The sequence below is a fragment of the Myiozetetes cayanensis genome, unplaced genomic scaffold (genome assembly GCF_022539395.1).
Source record: "Myiozetetes cayanensis isolate MyiCay16 unplaced genomic scaffold, myiCay2020 scf13, whole genome shotgun sequence".
In the NCBI taxonomy this organism is placed as follows: domain Eukaryota; kingdom Metazoa; phylum Chordata; class Aves; order Passeriformes; family Tyrannidae; genus Myiozetetes; species Myiozetetes cayanensis.
In genome coordinates, this window is record NW_026086937.1 from 14,839,278 (window position 1) to 14,852,537 (window position 13,260).

Here is a 13,260-nt window from a genome sequence, read left to right on the forward strand (position 1 = left end):
AGGGGCAACCCCCGCCCTCCCCGGCCCACGCGCCTACTCGCGCCAGCAGCTCTTGGCACGCGGGGAGTGTGTTCCTGGCAGCCCAGCCCTCTCCCATCTGGTATTTATCTCCTTCCCGAAATCCCTCCTGCTGCGGGGGGGATGCCCGGTGCAGGGAGGGGGGGACCTGGGCCCCACTGCTCACTCCGCAGCCGGGAAGAGGGAAGAGGTCGGGCTGCTAAAATGGGGGCTGGGAGGTGGAGGAAGAGAATTTCCACACACCGGCCCACCCCAAAAATGCATGCGGGTCCCAGGAGGCTTCACTGGGTACTCCAGGGCTTCGTGCCTGGGGGCAAACCCACAGGGGCACCTTTGCCCCAAGCAAGCCCACAGCCCAGCAGCAGTGTGGGGCACTGCCCGGGGGAGGTGGTACATCATTACCCTCCAATCCCAACACTGCTGCCTGGCTGACAGTGGCTGGCCAGCACTGCCCCCCACCCCCAAACCCTGGGTGCCCCAAAGCCGCAGAAGCCAGGAGAGCCCATGGGTTACCTGGGCAACTGCAGCCAGGCAGTGATGGGGAGCGGTCCAGGAGATCGGTTGCCATGGAGACCTGAGGATTGCAATCACCTTGGCAACAGTCCTGTGTGTCCTGCCACCCCCATTCAGGGCTGCATCCTGAGGAGGTGCACCTGGGCTTCTCTGTGCACCTGGGCCAGCTCCCTGGGTGGGGAGGGAGGCAGTGGTGCCCACCCAGACAAGGGAGAGCTTTGGCTCCCAGTGCACCCCCCCAGTGCCCACTCAGCCCCCTGACTTAGCGGCGCAAAGGAAGAGGAGAGGCCGAGCTTGGCTCCTTGGCTTTATCACTCCACATACCACTGCAAGCCGTTCCTGCACCCGGTCCTGTCCGAGAGGTGGGCAGCACAGCTGGGTACAGTGGGGCAGACATGAAGGCAGGCTCTGGGCACCCCAGTGCTGTTCTCCCACTCAGAAGGAGAGTGGAGACACCGCAGAGGGACATAGCCCCCATTCCCTGGTGGTAGAACAGCTGGCAAAGAGGCTTATCACTGCTAGCCCCTAGGCATCCCCAGCATGGTCTGGGCTGTGGCTGCAGGCACATGGACTGGGGTGGTAGGACAACAGTGGCATCAAGGTGTGCTACTGCAATGGTTCGGGGGGGTTTGAGTCTCTGCCATCCCACTGTGCCTGCTGTGTCCCACCAGCCCGGTCTTGCCTTCATCATTCTCCCAATAAAACCACATGCTGGAAAAAAAAACACAAGGGAGAAGTTCTGCATGGCTTTGAGGGGGTCACAGCTGGCAGCCAAAGGAATGCCCCAGCACGGGGCTGGGGTCTCAGCTCCTCAGGACAGGTGTTGTGTAGGTTTTCCCCAAGCCTTCACGTTTAGTAGGGGGGGGTCCCTGTGGCAGACAAAGGGAGGATGAGGAAGCTGTAACTCCCCCTGCCCCACCCTCCCAAAGGCAGATTATGGGGCACACCAGGACCCCTCCCTCCCAACAGGAATCACACAGCTGCACACGAGCGGACAGCTGAGATTTCTGCAGGCTCCAGGCTTGGCTTGGTTTGCACTGCCCTTCCCTGGGCAGCACTCCCAGGTGCTCTCAGGCCTGATAGAGGGGCACCACACGGTCAATGGGTCCCCTGCAGATGGGGCAGAGGCGGGTGGGCAAGGCCTGGAAGCAGCGGAAGCAGCAGCAGATGTGGCCGCAGCCCAGGAGGACACACTCGCGGGGCCGTGCCAGGCAGATCACGCAGGAGTCCTCGGGCGCCCCGTCCCCGGCCTCCTCCCCATCCAGCTCCTTGTCCTCCTGCTGCCGCTTGGGGCGGGAGCGGCGGTAGGCGCGGCACAGGGCGTGCAGGAGCACGGCCAGCCCCACCGCCGCACACAGCACCGCCGCCCCCTTCCAGAGCCCGCTGGCCGACTCCAGCTCCGACAGCACCGTCTGCCAGTCCCCAAGGCACAGGAAAAACTCGCCCCCCCAGGCCGGTGGCTGCAGGTGCAGGGAGCCGTCGGGGTGCAGGGACAGCTCCCCAATACCCGTCAGCCCGGCTCCCACCCGTAGCAGCTCCTCTGTCTCCAGGATGCCCTTGGGCTTCTCCCCGATCAGGTACTGGCCCAGCAGGTCGCGGAAGCCGTGGGTGGGCTGCTGGAAGCGCTCATACACCATCTCCAGCGGCAGGCAGACGGCCTGGAGCGGGCTGTCCACGCTCACCTGTGTCACCGCCTCGGGGCCTGGCGAGGCCAGCAGGAAGGGCACGGTGTAGATCTGCTCTGAGAGCACCCGCTCACTCTCACTCCTGCAAGCAGAGAGGGTTGGGATGCGGACAACAGAACCACAGAATCAATAAGGTTGTAAAAGGCCTCTGAGATCACTAAGTTTGGTCTCTGACTGAACACCACCTTGTCAACTAGACCATGGCACTTAGTGCCACATACAGTTTTTCATTAAACACCTCCAGCGATGGTGACTCCACCACCTCCCTGGTGATGAAGCCCCCTGCTCCTGCTTTCTGGGCAGCCTATTCCAATGTGTAATCACCCTTTCTGTGAAGAAATTCTTCCTAATGTCTAACCCAAACCTTCCTTGGTGCAGCTTGTGGCTATTTTCTCTCATCCTGTTACTAGTTGTATGGGAGAAGAGGCTGACTCCTATATGGCTACAACCTCCCTTCAGGGAGTTGTAGAGAGCAATAATGTCACACCAGAGCTTCCTTTTCTCCAGCCTGAATACTCCCACCTCCTTCAGCTGCTCCTCATCAGAGCTGTGGCCCAGACTCTTCAGCAGCTCTACTGCCCTTCTCTGGACTCACTCCAGTACTTCAGTGCCCTTCCTGAATTCAGGGGCCCAGAACTGGACAGAAGACTCAAGGTGTGGCCTCATCAGTGCTGACTACAGGTGGATTATCACTGTCCTGGTCCTGCTGGCTACAACATGAAGGAACACCTACGACTGAGCCAAGCATAGGGACTAAAGTCTTCAACCAAGTTATTTTCTGCCTCTCAAGCAGCCCCAGAGTCTGGAGTGTCTGGTGCAAGCCCATCCCTGCAGTCTCTTCCCATCGCTCACCAGCTCCGGGCCAAGCTGTTCCAGATCAGCCGATGCTCCTTCAGCAGCAGTTTCTGGATCACGCCCTGCAGCCCCTCATGGTAGTGGCTGGTCAGTGCAGCCTGGGCTGGCAGCACTATGCCTAAGGACAAGGGATGTGTCACAGACAAAGGAGAGCCCTGCCCTTGTCCCTGGTGCGGGGCCACAGGGGGTTCTTACCTTCCAGGGCAACATAGGGCAGGCACCTCCCCTCAGCCGCAGACACCAGGGCTGGCAAATCGTCATCCACCTGGAGCTTTGGGGCCTCCTGGAAGAGCAGGGACTGAGTGTGAGCATGGGCAGGGGTAGGGAGAGGGTGGGCCAAGCACGGATCTCTGGCAAGATGTATCGACTTGCTCAGTCCTGAGTGTAGTGATGTTGGCAGAGAATGCAGCAGGCTGCAGCCATCAGTGAGTACACCCAAATCAAAGGGTGTATGGCACTGGGGAAGGGAAAGTGGTCAGGAGAGAGCATCTGAGGGACGGGGCTACCTGTATGCGTGCCACAACTTTGGCTTTCTTCCTGTACATGTAGTAGAAGAGGCCGGAGAAGGCAAGGCTGGAGCCCAGACAGAGCAGCTCCCCTGGCGTGATGGGGATGTCCATGGCTTGGGCAGCAATGCCTGCAAGGTGAGTATGTTGGCTGGGGGACAGGGCCATGCCACCCAGGAGCAGGGATGTTCCACAGGCCCTGTGCCCAGGGCAGGGACCTCCCTGCACTCCTGTCTCCAGGAGCAGGGCCATCCCACTGCCCCTTTTGGGACGTCCCAATGCCCGGGGACATTTCCCAGGGCAGGGACATGCCTGCCCCTCTGCCCCCAGGGCAGGGACAGCCCACAGCCCACTGCCCTGGGGGCCAGACCCGCCCGCGGCCCCGGTAGGGGCAGTTCAGCTCTAGCACCCACAGGTGTCCAATACCCGGCCCGACCGCGCGGCCCCGGCCCAGCGAGGGCCCTATGCCCACCGTGTACTGCACACGAGATCGGGCCGAGGCACAGCACCCGTGGCCCAGCCCGAGGTCTGGCCCAGGGTACCACCCCAGCCCGTCCACCAGGCCCGGCGACCCCGCTCCGTCACGGCCCGGCCCGGCCCCGCCGCCGCCCCGGCCCCGCTGCCCCCGTACCCCTGAGGCGCCCAGGCCCGGACCCTGGCCCCGCCGCGCTGCCTGCTGGGAAATGTAGTCCGGCCCCGCGGCACAGCGGCGGGGCGAGCCGCGCTCGAACTACCACTCCCAGCATCCCTCGCGCCGAACTACAGCTCCCGTCGTGCCTTGCGCCGCCGCGGGCAGGACCACAACTCCCGGCAGACGTTGGTGGCGGCCCCCGTGGGGTCCCGGTACCGGCGGGTCTGCGGGACCCGGTGCGCAGCTGTGGACGGGCTGTGCGGGGAAGGACCGGCCAGGACGGGCTCCGGGAGGGAACTCGGGGGCGGCTCGGCCCCAGGGCAAGTTGGATTCACCCGTGCTGGGGGCAGCAGGACCCCCCGGCTGGACTTTACCGGGGACCCCCGTGCTTCTAACTCACTCCCCCCGCCCCTGCCGTTCTTCCCCACACCTTTGCTCCCCTCCCTCCGTCCATCCAGACATCCTATCTCCGTTTCCCTTCCCTCGGGATGTCTCAGCTCTCTCGCGTCCCCCCAGACTTTGTGTCATCCCCGCGCCTTCCCCCCAGCTCCAGATCCCACCTCTCTCCCAGCCCCGACACCGCCAAGGTCCCCGAGCTGCTGGAGTAAGTGGAAACTGCTTTTATTCGTTAAATAAACTCGGCCACAGCCACCCACAGCTGAAGGCACCAGAGTCCCCGCTGCCGCCCGCTGGTCCCAGCAGAGGTGGATAGGGAAGCCAAGCTGGATGGGAGGGGACAAGGGAAGTGCGGAGCCGGGTGGCCCCCAGCCTCCATCTCTGGCAGGCTGCGGGTCAAGAGCGGGGGTATCTTGGCTCTAGTGCTTTCCCTGGGCCCCCTCTGACCTGCCCACCTGAGAGGGGGATGCGGTGCAGGGAGACGCTGAGCTGTGCCCAACACAAGCGCATCAGGGTTGGGGGCAGAGCTGCGTTTTGGGGGTGCTACAGCCTCTGCCGGCCGCGTCCAGCCCCAGGCTGTGGGTGGGGCTGCGGTGGGTGCCTGGTGTGGGGCCGCGTGTGCCGGGGAGGAGGCAGAGGAGAGGTGTGCGGTGTGTGCACAGGAGAGGGACCGCGACAGAGCGTGACCTCCGCTCTTTGCCCGTGGCCAGCTCTGGCAGCCAGCGAGGGCCGGGGGCGGGGGCACAGCACAGCGTTGTCCCTTCTGTCCACAGGACCCTCCCCCTCCCTACCACACCTCACAGTGCTTGCCGGGGTTCATGGGGGAGCCCAGGGGGCAGCCGAAATGTTCGACAAAGTCCCGGGAGTTGCTGAGGGTGCCGATGACACGGTACTTGTCGGGGCTGTGGGGGTCGGTCACTAGCCCTTCATGGGAGCTCTCGGGTGTCCGGACGGAGCACCACACCTGGCGGAGCGGGAGCAGCCTCAGGGGTGGGGACAGACCCTCCAGGGCAGGATAGGGGGCTGTGGGGTGGCTCTGAGCAGCCAGGGAGGGACAGGAAACCCATCACCCCTCTCAGCCCTACCTGCGCAAAGCCCACGAAAAAAAGCTGATGGTTGGTGAGCCCCAGGGCTGGCAGACGCTTCTCTTCTCCGTTCTTCTGCAGCCAGGACTTGTATGCCTGCGGGAGAGCTGGCCTGAAGCCCCGGGGAGGGACAGACGGGGGATGGGGGGCGGTTCGTGTCCCGTCCGGGCGGCAGCACTCACGTTGTAGGCTGCCTTGAGCCCGCCGTTGTCAGCGATGTTCTCGCCCAGCGTCTGCCGCCCGTTGACCTTCTCGCTGTGGACGGTGTAGCGGCCGTACTGCTCGGTCATGCACGCCGTCCGGTTCTTGAAGGCCTCCAGGGAGGAGTTCTGCCACCACGGCCGCAGGTTTCCCTCCTTGTCGTACTCTCGTCCTGCGGGACCGAGCCGTGGGGTGGGGTGGGACCAGGGGACTCTGTCGCCCTGCAGCTTCCCTTCTGCAGGGGGTCCCGAAGCAGAGTGGGGGGCGGTGGGAGAGCACCAGGGGATGCCGGGGGACCTGGCACCTTGGGTCCATGCCATGGGGGGATGGTGTCCCGTAGTCCCTGCTCTGGGCAGGCTCTGGCTGGGGCGCAGCTGTGCACTTGGGTCCCCAGCCATCCCCCGGTGCATTCCCACTATCTCAACCCAGATCTGTGATCCCACATTCCCCCATTGACCCCATGTCTGCTCCGGGGCTGTGGTGAAGGCACAAAGCAGAGCGGATGTGAGAGGGACCCGCCCCGTGCCCCGCGGGGAGGAGGGTGAGGAGGGGGCTGGGGCTGCAGACACCGTGTCCTCACCAAGCGGATGGAGCGAAAGCTGCACAGAGAAGCCGGGGGGAGGTGTCGGCGGGTGCCACCTGGGGAGACAGGACGATAGAAGGGGGGGCGGCCGGGGGGGCACGAGCACGTATGATGCAATGGATGGCAAAGCGGGACCCCTGCGCACCCAGGGCACCCCTTGCCCACGCCGAGGGCAGGGGCGGGTGTGGGGCTGGGGAGGGCAGGAAGGTCACAGCGATCAGGGCTGGGGCTGCCCATGGGCTCTCACCTTGGTCGTCGAACGCGTGGGTCAGTTCATGCCCCATCACCACGCCGATGCCACCAAAATTAAGGGCTCTGTGGGGCCATGGGAAGGAGCCAGGTAAGTACGGGGTGTTGGGGTGCTGGTGTTGCAGTCTGCCTCTGCCTGGACAGCCCCTCCACCACCTGGGCACCTGACCAGAATCTGCTCCAGCCGGGACCCAGCTGGGAATGAGTCCTGTTGGGGACACTGGTGGCTCTAAGGGGACTTTGCAGGCTGTCTTGGCTGCAGGATGTAAAACCTTGCAGGATGCTCAAGCCCCCCAGGGCTTTGCTTTGTTACTGTGGTGGCTCTGTGGCATGCTGGCCCTGATCCAGCCCATGCCCCCCCACCCCCAGGAGGTGTCCCACATGCCAGGCTCACTTGGGGTGGTTGCGGGCATAGAAGGGGGCCTGCAGGATGCCAGCGGGGAAGACAATCCCGTTCTTGGTGGGCAGGTAGTAGGCGTTGACGGTCTGCGGTGTCATGCTCCATCTGAGGCGGGGAGGTGTGACAGGGGACAGGGAAAGGCTGTGTCACCTCTCACTCAGCCCCAGCACCCTCCTGTGCCATCACCCACCATGGCTCCCCTGTGCCACCCTGCCCCCGGGGCTGGCACTTTTACCTCCATCCTGTTACCAAGGGACCATGTCCTGGAGGCGAGCTACAGCCACCACAGGTGACCTACAGTGCTGTGCTACCCCATGAGGGGACCTCCTCCCCACTGAGCCACCCAGGCACCTCGATGTCACATCCTCTGTCCCCCCACAGGCCCTCCCCCTTACTGGTCACGGTTTGGGGGTTTCCGGAGCTGGTCAGCCATCACTTTGGCAGAGAAGTTGTAGAAGTTGAGCATGTTCTGGAAGAAGGAGTCTTCAGAGACCTCGTACTGGTGAGGAAGAAGAGGGATGAGAAGGGGTCCACTGAGGTGGTTCCCCACACCCCGGCCAGGATGCACTCAGTACCATGGTGGCTGTGCACAGTGTCCCAAGTACATTGCCCAAATAGTGACATTACCCCACCATGGGGCCCCCCAGAGCTTGGTGTGAGCAGGGACCAGCCCCCTACCCCATCGTAGACATCGTCCAGCTCTTTGTTGTCCAGGATGAAGTCAGGGAAGCCAATCATGTCATAGATGGCATCTGCCTGCGTGGGGAGAGGCCCCGACAGTGAGATGGGGGGGCTTACTGGGAGGACATGAGGTCTCCCACCCACTTCCATCCCTGGGATCACCTTCTCCTTTGCAGCCTGCCTGGTCTTCTCATCCATCCAGTCCAGCTGGTCCAGAGACACCTCAAAGGCCGCCCGGATCTCACTAATCATCTCCTCAGCCTGGGGAGGGGAGGGAATGAAGACCCCCTAACCCCACCAGCCCCTCGATGGGGAGAGGGTAGACAGGATACAACCTCCCAAGGGCTGGGGGTCCCGATTCCCAGCTCCCCACCTTCCAGCCCTAGGATTGGCAGTGAAATGGGATTCCCGCGGGTGGTGATGGGGAGGGGGTGGGGGCAGAAGTGTCCTCACAATGGCCTTGCTGTCCCGGTCAAAGGTGGCTTTGACGAAGAGGGAGCCCAGGGCAAAGCCCAGTGTGTCATCCGTGTTGGAGATGCAGGTTTGCCAGCGGGGTGTGCAGGACTGTGGGAGTGAGATGAGAATCTGTGAGATGCCCAGCCCACTCCCCTACTCCCCTCCCTTCACCCAGCCTGGCTCAGTCTCCTCACCAGAGGGGAGATGCTCAGCAGTTAAACCCCAATCCCAAAAGATGATCCCTGGCTTCCCTCTGTAGCATACAGGGCTTAGCATCCCAAGGGCATCCCAAGGGCAGAGGAGGTCCTGGCTGCTTCCAGGCCAGGAGCAGAGGGGGCTGGTCCCAGGACCCACTGTTACCTTCCTGGTGCCATAGAGTGTCTCCAGCAGCCTCTCCTGGGCTGTCTCGAAGCGCTGATCCAGGCTGGAGGCCGTCTTCTGTACCAGGTTCCAGATCAGGTAGTTGTTCAGGATGCTGAAGGAGCAGAGAGATGCCACAGCTCACCACAGTCTGTGGGGATGTGCCAGACTCCAAGCCACTGATGAGCCCAAAATGTGCCCCTGCCATGGGGGGGCACAGCTGAGGGCATGCAGGAGCCTCACCTCCTGTCAGTGTCATTGATGAGGTCAGAGACCTGCTGGAGGTAGGTGTCCCCATACACCACCACGGGCTCCGTGTCTGACAGCTCCAGGGGGGCCAGGGAATAGGACAGGTAATCCAGCCAGTCAATGGCAGGGGCCAGCACCTGGAGGGGACATGAGGATGTGGCACCACGAGGGGGATCTCCTGGGGCAGGGGGCTGTGCTCCCTGGGAAGGTCCCAAGGTCCCTCACCACACCAGATCTCACTGCCACCCTTCCTGCTGCTCTTAATGCTGCAGGACAAGGAGGGGACCCCTGGATCCCACTGTGCAAGGTGGCAGCTCCTCCCAAATCCTAACAACTGGGTAGATAAGCACCTCACTCCAGCACCCAGCACATGTCCCAGAATTGATGGGGCTGCCCAGGGTGTCCTGGAGGGCGGAGAGCAGTGGGTGTGGATCCCTTGGTGTCCTAATGGACAACTTCCCATATGTCCCTGGAGGGTTTCCCCAGACTTCACTGGGCTGTGCCCACCTGCAGCTCGGCAATGCTCATCTTGTGGTAGATCTTCTCATCGTCCCTCCGCTCAGCCTGGGGCACGGTGATGTTGGCCAGCTGGGTTTCGAAGTCCAGCACCTGCTGCATCTGGAGGCGGGTGGGCTCTGGGGTGCCTCCCAGCAGCGTGCCCAGCTCCACCATGTAGTCCAGGTATGCTGCCAGAACCTGCAGGACCCCAGGCCCTCGCTTAGTGCTGGCTGCAGCTCCTTCCACCTCCCTGGGGTGAGCATCCAAGGGGCGGGATGCAGGTAGCAGGTGCATCCCAGAGCTGCTCGCACCCCATTGCCATGGCTTTCCCCTGATTGCTGCCAGCAGCATACCCAACACCCAGCCTCACCCTCTCGTTGGCAGTCTTGTTCAGATAGTAATCTCGGGATGGGAGGAAAAGGCCTGACTGGTCCACCTGGGGGGAGAGAGGAGTAGCATAGACAGCCCAGTGCCACCTGGTGCCTGCCACCCCTCAGTGCCAAGGTGCCAACCTGGATGACGTTGCTGTTGGAGCTCTTGGAGTCTGCACCCACGTACACTGTGAAGAAAGGGGTCGCGCGGTACGTGCCTGACACGCTCTTGAGTACCTCCATGAAGCTGGTTTGATTCCAGGAGCCAGTGATGTTCCACCCCCCGATCTGCTGGCAGACAGACCTGGCACCTCAAGGAAGGATGGGGTCCATCCCCGAGGGCTGCTCCCTCCCCAGTTACATGAAGAGCTGAGCAGGAGATGTGCTGGGCTGAGCCCCGGCAGCTCAGCTCACATGTGGGTAGATGCCCACCTTGTCAATGAGCTCCATGAGGGGCTGGGATCCCAGCTCCTCTATCCTCTGTTCCTTGAGGCAGGACAGGTAGTACCGCTGTGTCTTCCGCTCTGCCTCGCTGCTGGAGTTGAAGGTGGCATTCTCTGTGGGAGGCTGTGGGTCAGCCCCAGGGACACAGTGGTCACCCCCTCAGTGTTTGTGACCCCTTGGTGCCCACCTAGGAGATGCTTCATGATGGCCTGGTTCTGGTCCCAGATGCTGTTGAAGGTGCTCCATTTGGAGCGCCCATTGGGCAGTGGGTTCCTCTTGATCCAGCCCCCACATGAGTACTGGTAGAAGTCCTGGCATGGGTCTGTTTCTGTATCCAGAGCCTCCAGGATCTTGCTGGCCACCCGGACGCAGGCAGCGGTCAGGCACGTGCTGTGAGAGGGATCTGGCAGGGAAGGCATGCCTGGGGCTGGGCAATTGGACAGGGGGAAACCGAGGCACAAGCCCTGCCTGTGCCCTGAGATAAGCAGAGCACCCAGAGCAGGTGCCCCAGGCTTGACCCATCTCTCCTCATCCTCCCATGTCCTCCCAGGTGTGGGGACACCACTGCCAACTCGCCCTACCTCTCTGGTACTGAATGGCCAGGGTGACGACAGCGACGCCGAGCAGCAGGGCCAGGGAGACGGTGACGGCGCAGAGCACCAGCTCCAGCTGGCTGCGCGAGGCCAGGCGGCTCAGCAGGGTCCCCGGCCCCTTCCGAAATCCCACCTGGGCAGGAGCAGGACCTGCCATCGCACCACGGGGGGACCGGGCATCACCGCTCCCCCTTCCCTTCCCTGCCGCTCTCTGGTGCCTGGTGTGGCTGCATGAGAAGGTGGGGACCAGGGCATCCCTCCCCACCAGCCCAGCCAAGACAGCAGTGGGTGCTGGCAGCTCCCCCCCAGCCACAAGGAAGGACAATTGTCCAGGCACACTCTGTACTGCATTTTGGCTGCCTCCCAGCACATCCCTGGGGACAGCCAGGTCTGGCTTGGCTCCCAGCCCTTCTCCCACTGCCCACCTGGCTGCAGGCAGGCTTGGACTGAGGGGGAGGGGGGAGGGTAGGGAGGATGGAGAGGATGGAGAGGGGGAGGATGGAGGAGATGGGGCAGACCTCACCTCCACGCTGTCTGGAGAGGTGCTGCCATCCCCTGCTGGCTCCGGCCCCTCCTCATCCTGCAGTGTGGCACGCTTGTAGTTGGGCATCTGCTAAGGGAGGGAGTGGGTTGGGACAAGGGCATGGGGGGCTGTCACCCACCCTGCAACACCCTCAGGCTCTTATGGAGAGCGGGGCAGTGTCTGCTCAGTGGATATAAAGAGGGGTGAGGCAGCCCCTGACCCCCCTTGGTGCTCCTGAGTCTCCCCCAGAGGTTGTCCCCAGCCCCAGGTGCTCTGCAGAACACAGGGAGAGCTTGGGGGTTGCCACTGGAGCATCCCTCTGCATAGCCATAGCAGCTGTGTGGCATCAGCCCTGCTGACAGGTGCCACATTGCCACGGAGACGTGGTCCCCGTCACCAAGCAACTGTTGCCTAGTGCTGCTGCCTCACCCCTCCTCCCCTGCCTGGAACTTTCCATGCAGATGTGCACTGATCTGAAACATCTGGAGGCACCTCCTGCCCCATCCCAGCCCTGGGGGTGACCAGGGTGCAGGACAGAGTGTGGAGCGGAGAAGGGGCACTACAAGGGTACCAGCCATCAGGGCATGGTTCCCCTTACCCCTGGGCTTGCAGGGCAGCGTGCACGGACCCAGCCATGAGGGCTGCTGAGGACTCAGCCAAGAGGGAGCTGGTGGAAATGAGCCAGCAGCGTTGGAGGGGGGGATGAGCTAGAAGAAAATGCTGGGGGTTTTGGTGGAATAGACTCAGCAATGCTGCTGGTCGTGAGCTATCCTTAGGCTTCAGAGTTAACGCCTGGGTGGCTTGTGGATCACCCTCCGGTCTGTGCTGCAGAATGAAGTGAAGGCCCAGGGCTGCTTGTGGGGGCTGGTGTCGGGGACCAGGAATGGGCCAGGGTGGGACAGATGATGGGTAGGGGGTGAAGCAGAGTGAGTGCCTCATGCCCAGCTGTGCCCACTGCCACACTGCTGGGATGGGGAGGGGTCATTGCCAAGGGATGCTGCTGTGGGGTGATGGGATTGACAGTTGGTAGGAACCCCCCATTGGGGGGGTTCCTGGGAGATACTGGCATTAGGAGGGATTGTTCAGCATCCTGTAGGAGCTTGGCCAGCCAGGCCCCCTCCACTGCCCCACCTCCCCCCAGTATGCTCCTCTCCTCTCCTCTGCTGGGTGGTCCTCATCCTGGACAACAGCCGGCATCCCCTCTCCAGCGTTCTTAAAGCAGGAGCAGGATCTAGTCCTGGACCTCCTCCTATCCCCTCTATGGGGCTGAGATGTGCAGGGACAGGGCTTCCTGCCCCCACCAGGGGTGCTCTCTTGTGGGTCACCCTATGAACAGCATCACTGTACCCCAGGTGGGCTTCATGCCTTGGTGGAGCAGGGTCTGTGGGGCCATGTCCAAACCACCCTGGTTCCCTCTGTTCAACCCCAGCCAGGGGTCTGGGGGGCCTTCCTCCCCCAGCCATGGAGGACAGGGGACCCTCTAGCCACTTAGTTCCCTTAGCCCCGTCCCCACGCAGTCCCTGCATCCCCCAGGCTCTCACTGCCACGAAATCCCCCATCCCTCCCTCCCACAGGTTCCCGAAGCTCCCCCAGCGCTTCCAGCTCCTTGAGCCCTCCAGCCTCCGGGCTCTCCTGTGCCCGGGCCCCCTCCTGTCCCCCTCGCCTCGCCCCTCGTGGGTCCCCCCATTCCCCTCTCCTCTTGCCCCCCTCCCTGCCCGTTGCCCCCTCCCTGCCCCTCCGCTGCCCATGGCACTCACGGCGTGTCCGAGCTCCTGAAGGGCCACGTTCATCCTGGCCATCCCGGGCCGCCTCCTGCCTAGCTCCTCTCCCCGCCCGGGCCGCGCCGGGCCCCCGCCGCCGCCGCAGCGCCGCCTGCCTCCGCCGCCGCCATGGCCCTCACCGGGCGCCGCGCTGCCGCCAGGACCGGCACCGGCGCCACCGGGATGGGTCGGGGCCGGGGCCG

General features: G+C 63.3%; 2 protein-coding genes across 8 annotated transcripts; both read right to left on the reverse strand.

Moving 5' to 3' along the window:
- Positions 1 to 831: 831 nt before the first annotated feature.
- Positions 832 to 4,234, reverse strand: LOC126636182 (mitochondrial ubiquitin ligase activator of nfkb 1-A-like). Of its 5 annotated transcripts, none has more exons than XM_050308116.1 (5): positions 4,209 to 4,234; positions 3,578 to 3,708; positions 3,267 to 3,354; positions 3,069 to 3,189; positions 832 to 2,298 (listed from the first exon to the last, which is right to left on the reverse strand). In XM_050308116.1, exons 2-5 carry the CDS (start codon positions 3,689 to 3,691, stop codon positions 1,602 to 1,604), a joined length of 1,020 nt encoding a protein of 339 aa, XP_050164073.1. In that variant the 5' UTR covers positions 3,692 to 3,708; positions 4,209 to 4,234; the 3' UTR covers positions 832 to 1,601. The 5 variants fall into 5 exon arrangements, with proteins under 5 accessions (XP_050164073.1, XP_050164072.1, XP_050164075.1 ...); XM_050308115.1 differs by lacking the exon at positions 4,209 to 4,234 and adding an exon at positions 4,050 to 4,177; XM_050308118.1 differs by lacking the exon at positions 4,209 to 4,234 and adding an exon at positions 4,050 to 4,170 and having other exon boundaries at positions 3,578 to 3,693.
- Positions 4,235 to 4,813: 579 nt separating this feature from the next.
- Positions 4,814 to 13,217, reverse strand: ECE2 (endothelin converting enzyme 2). Of its 3 annotated transcripts, none has more exons than XM_050308399.1 (19): positions 13,055 to 13,217; positions 11,298 to 11,384; positions 10,763 to 10,907; positions 10,369 to 10,584; positions 10,170 to 10,294; positions 9,879 to 10,025; positions 9,737 to 9,802; positions 9,376 to 9,564; positions 8,863 to 9,005; positions 8,620 to 8,734; positions 8,257 to 8,367; positions 7,966 to 8,064; positions 7,801 to 7,878; positions 7,518 to 7,621; positions 7,117 to 7,227; positions 6,721 to 6,788; positions 5,872 to 6,062; positions 5,690 to 5,785; positions 4,814 to 5,568 (listed from the first exon to the last, which is right to left on the reverse strand). In XM_050308399.1, exons 1-19 carry the CDS (start codon positions 13,094 to 13,096, stop codon positions 5,392 to 5,394), a joined length of 2,310 nt encoding a protein of 769 aa, XP_050164356.1. In that variant the 5' UTR covers positions 13,097 to 13,217; the 3' UTR covers positions 4,814 to 5,391. The 3 variants fall into 3 exon arrangements, with proteins under 3 accessions (XP_050164356.1, XP_050164355.1, XP_050164357.1); XM_050308398.1 differs by having other exon boundaries at positions 11,298 to 11,387; positions 13,055 to 13,111; XM_050308400.1 differs by lacking the exon at positions 11,298 to 11,384 and having other exon boundaries at positions 13,055 to 13,210.
- Between the last annotated feature and the right edge of the window lie 43 nt (positions 13,218 to 13,260).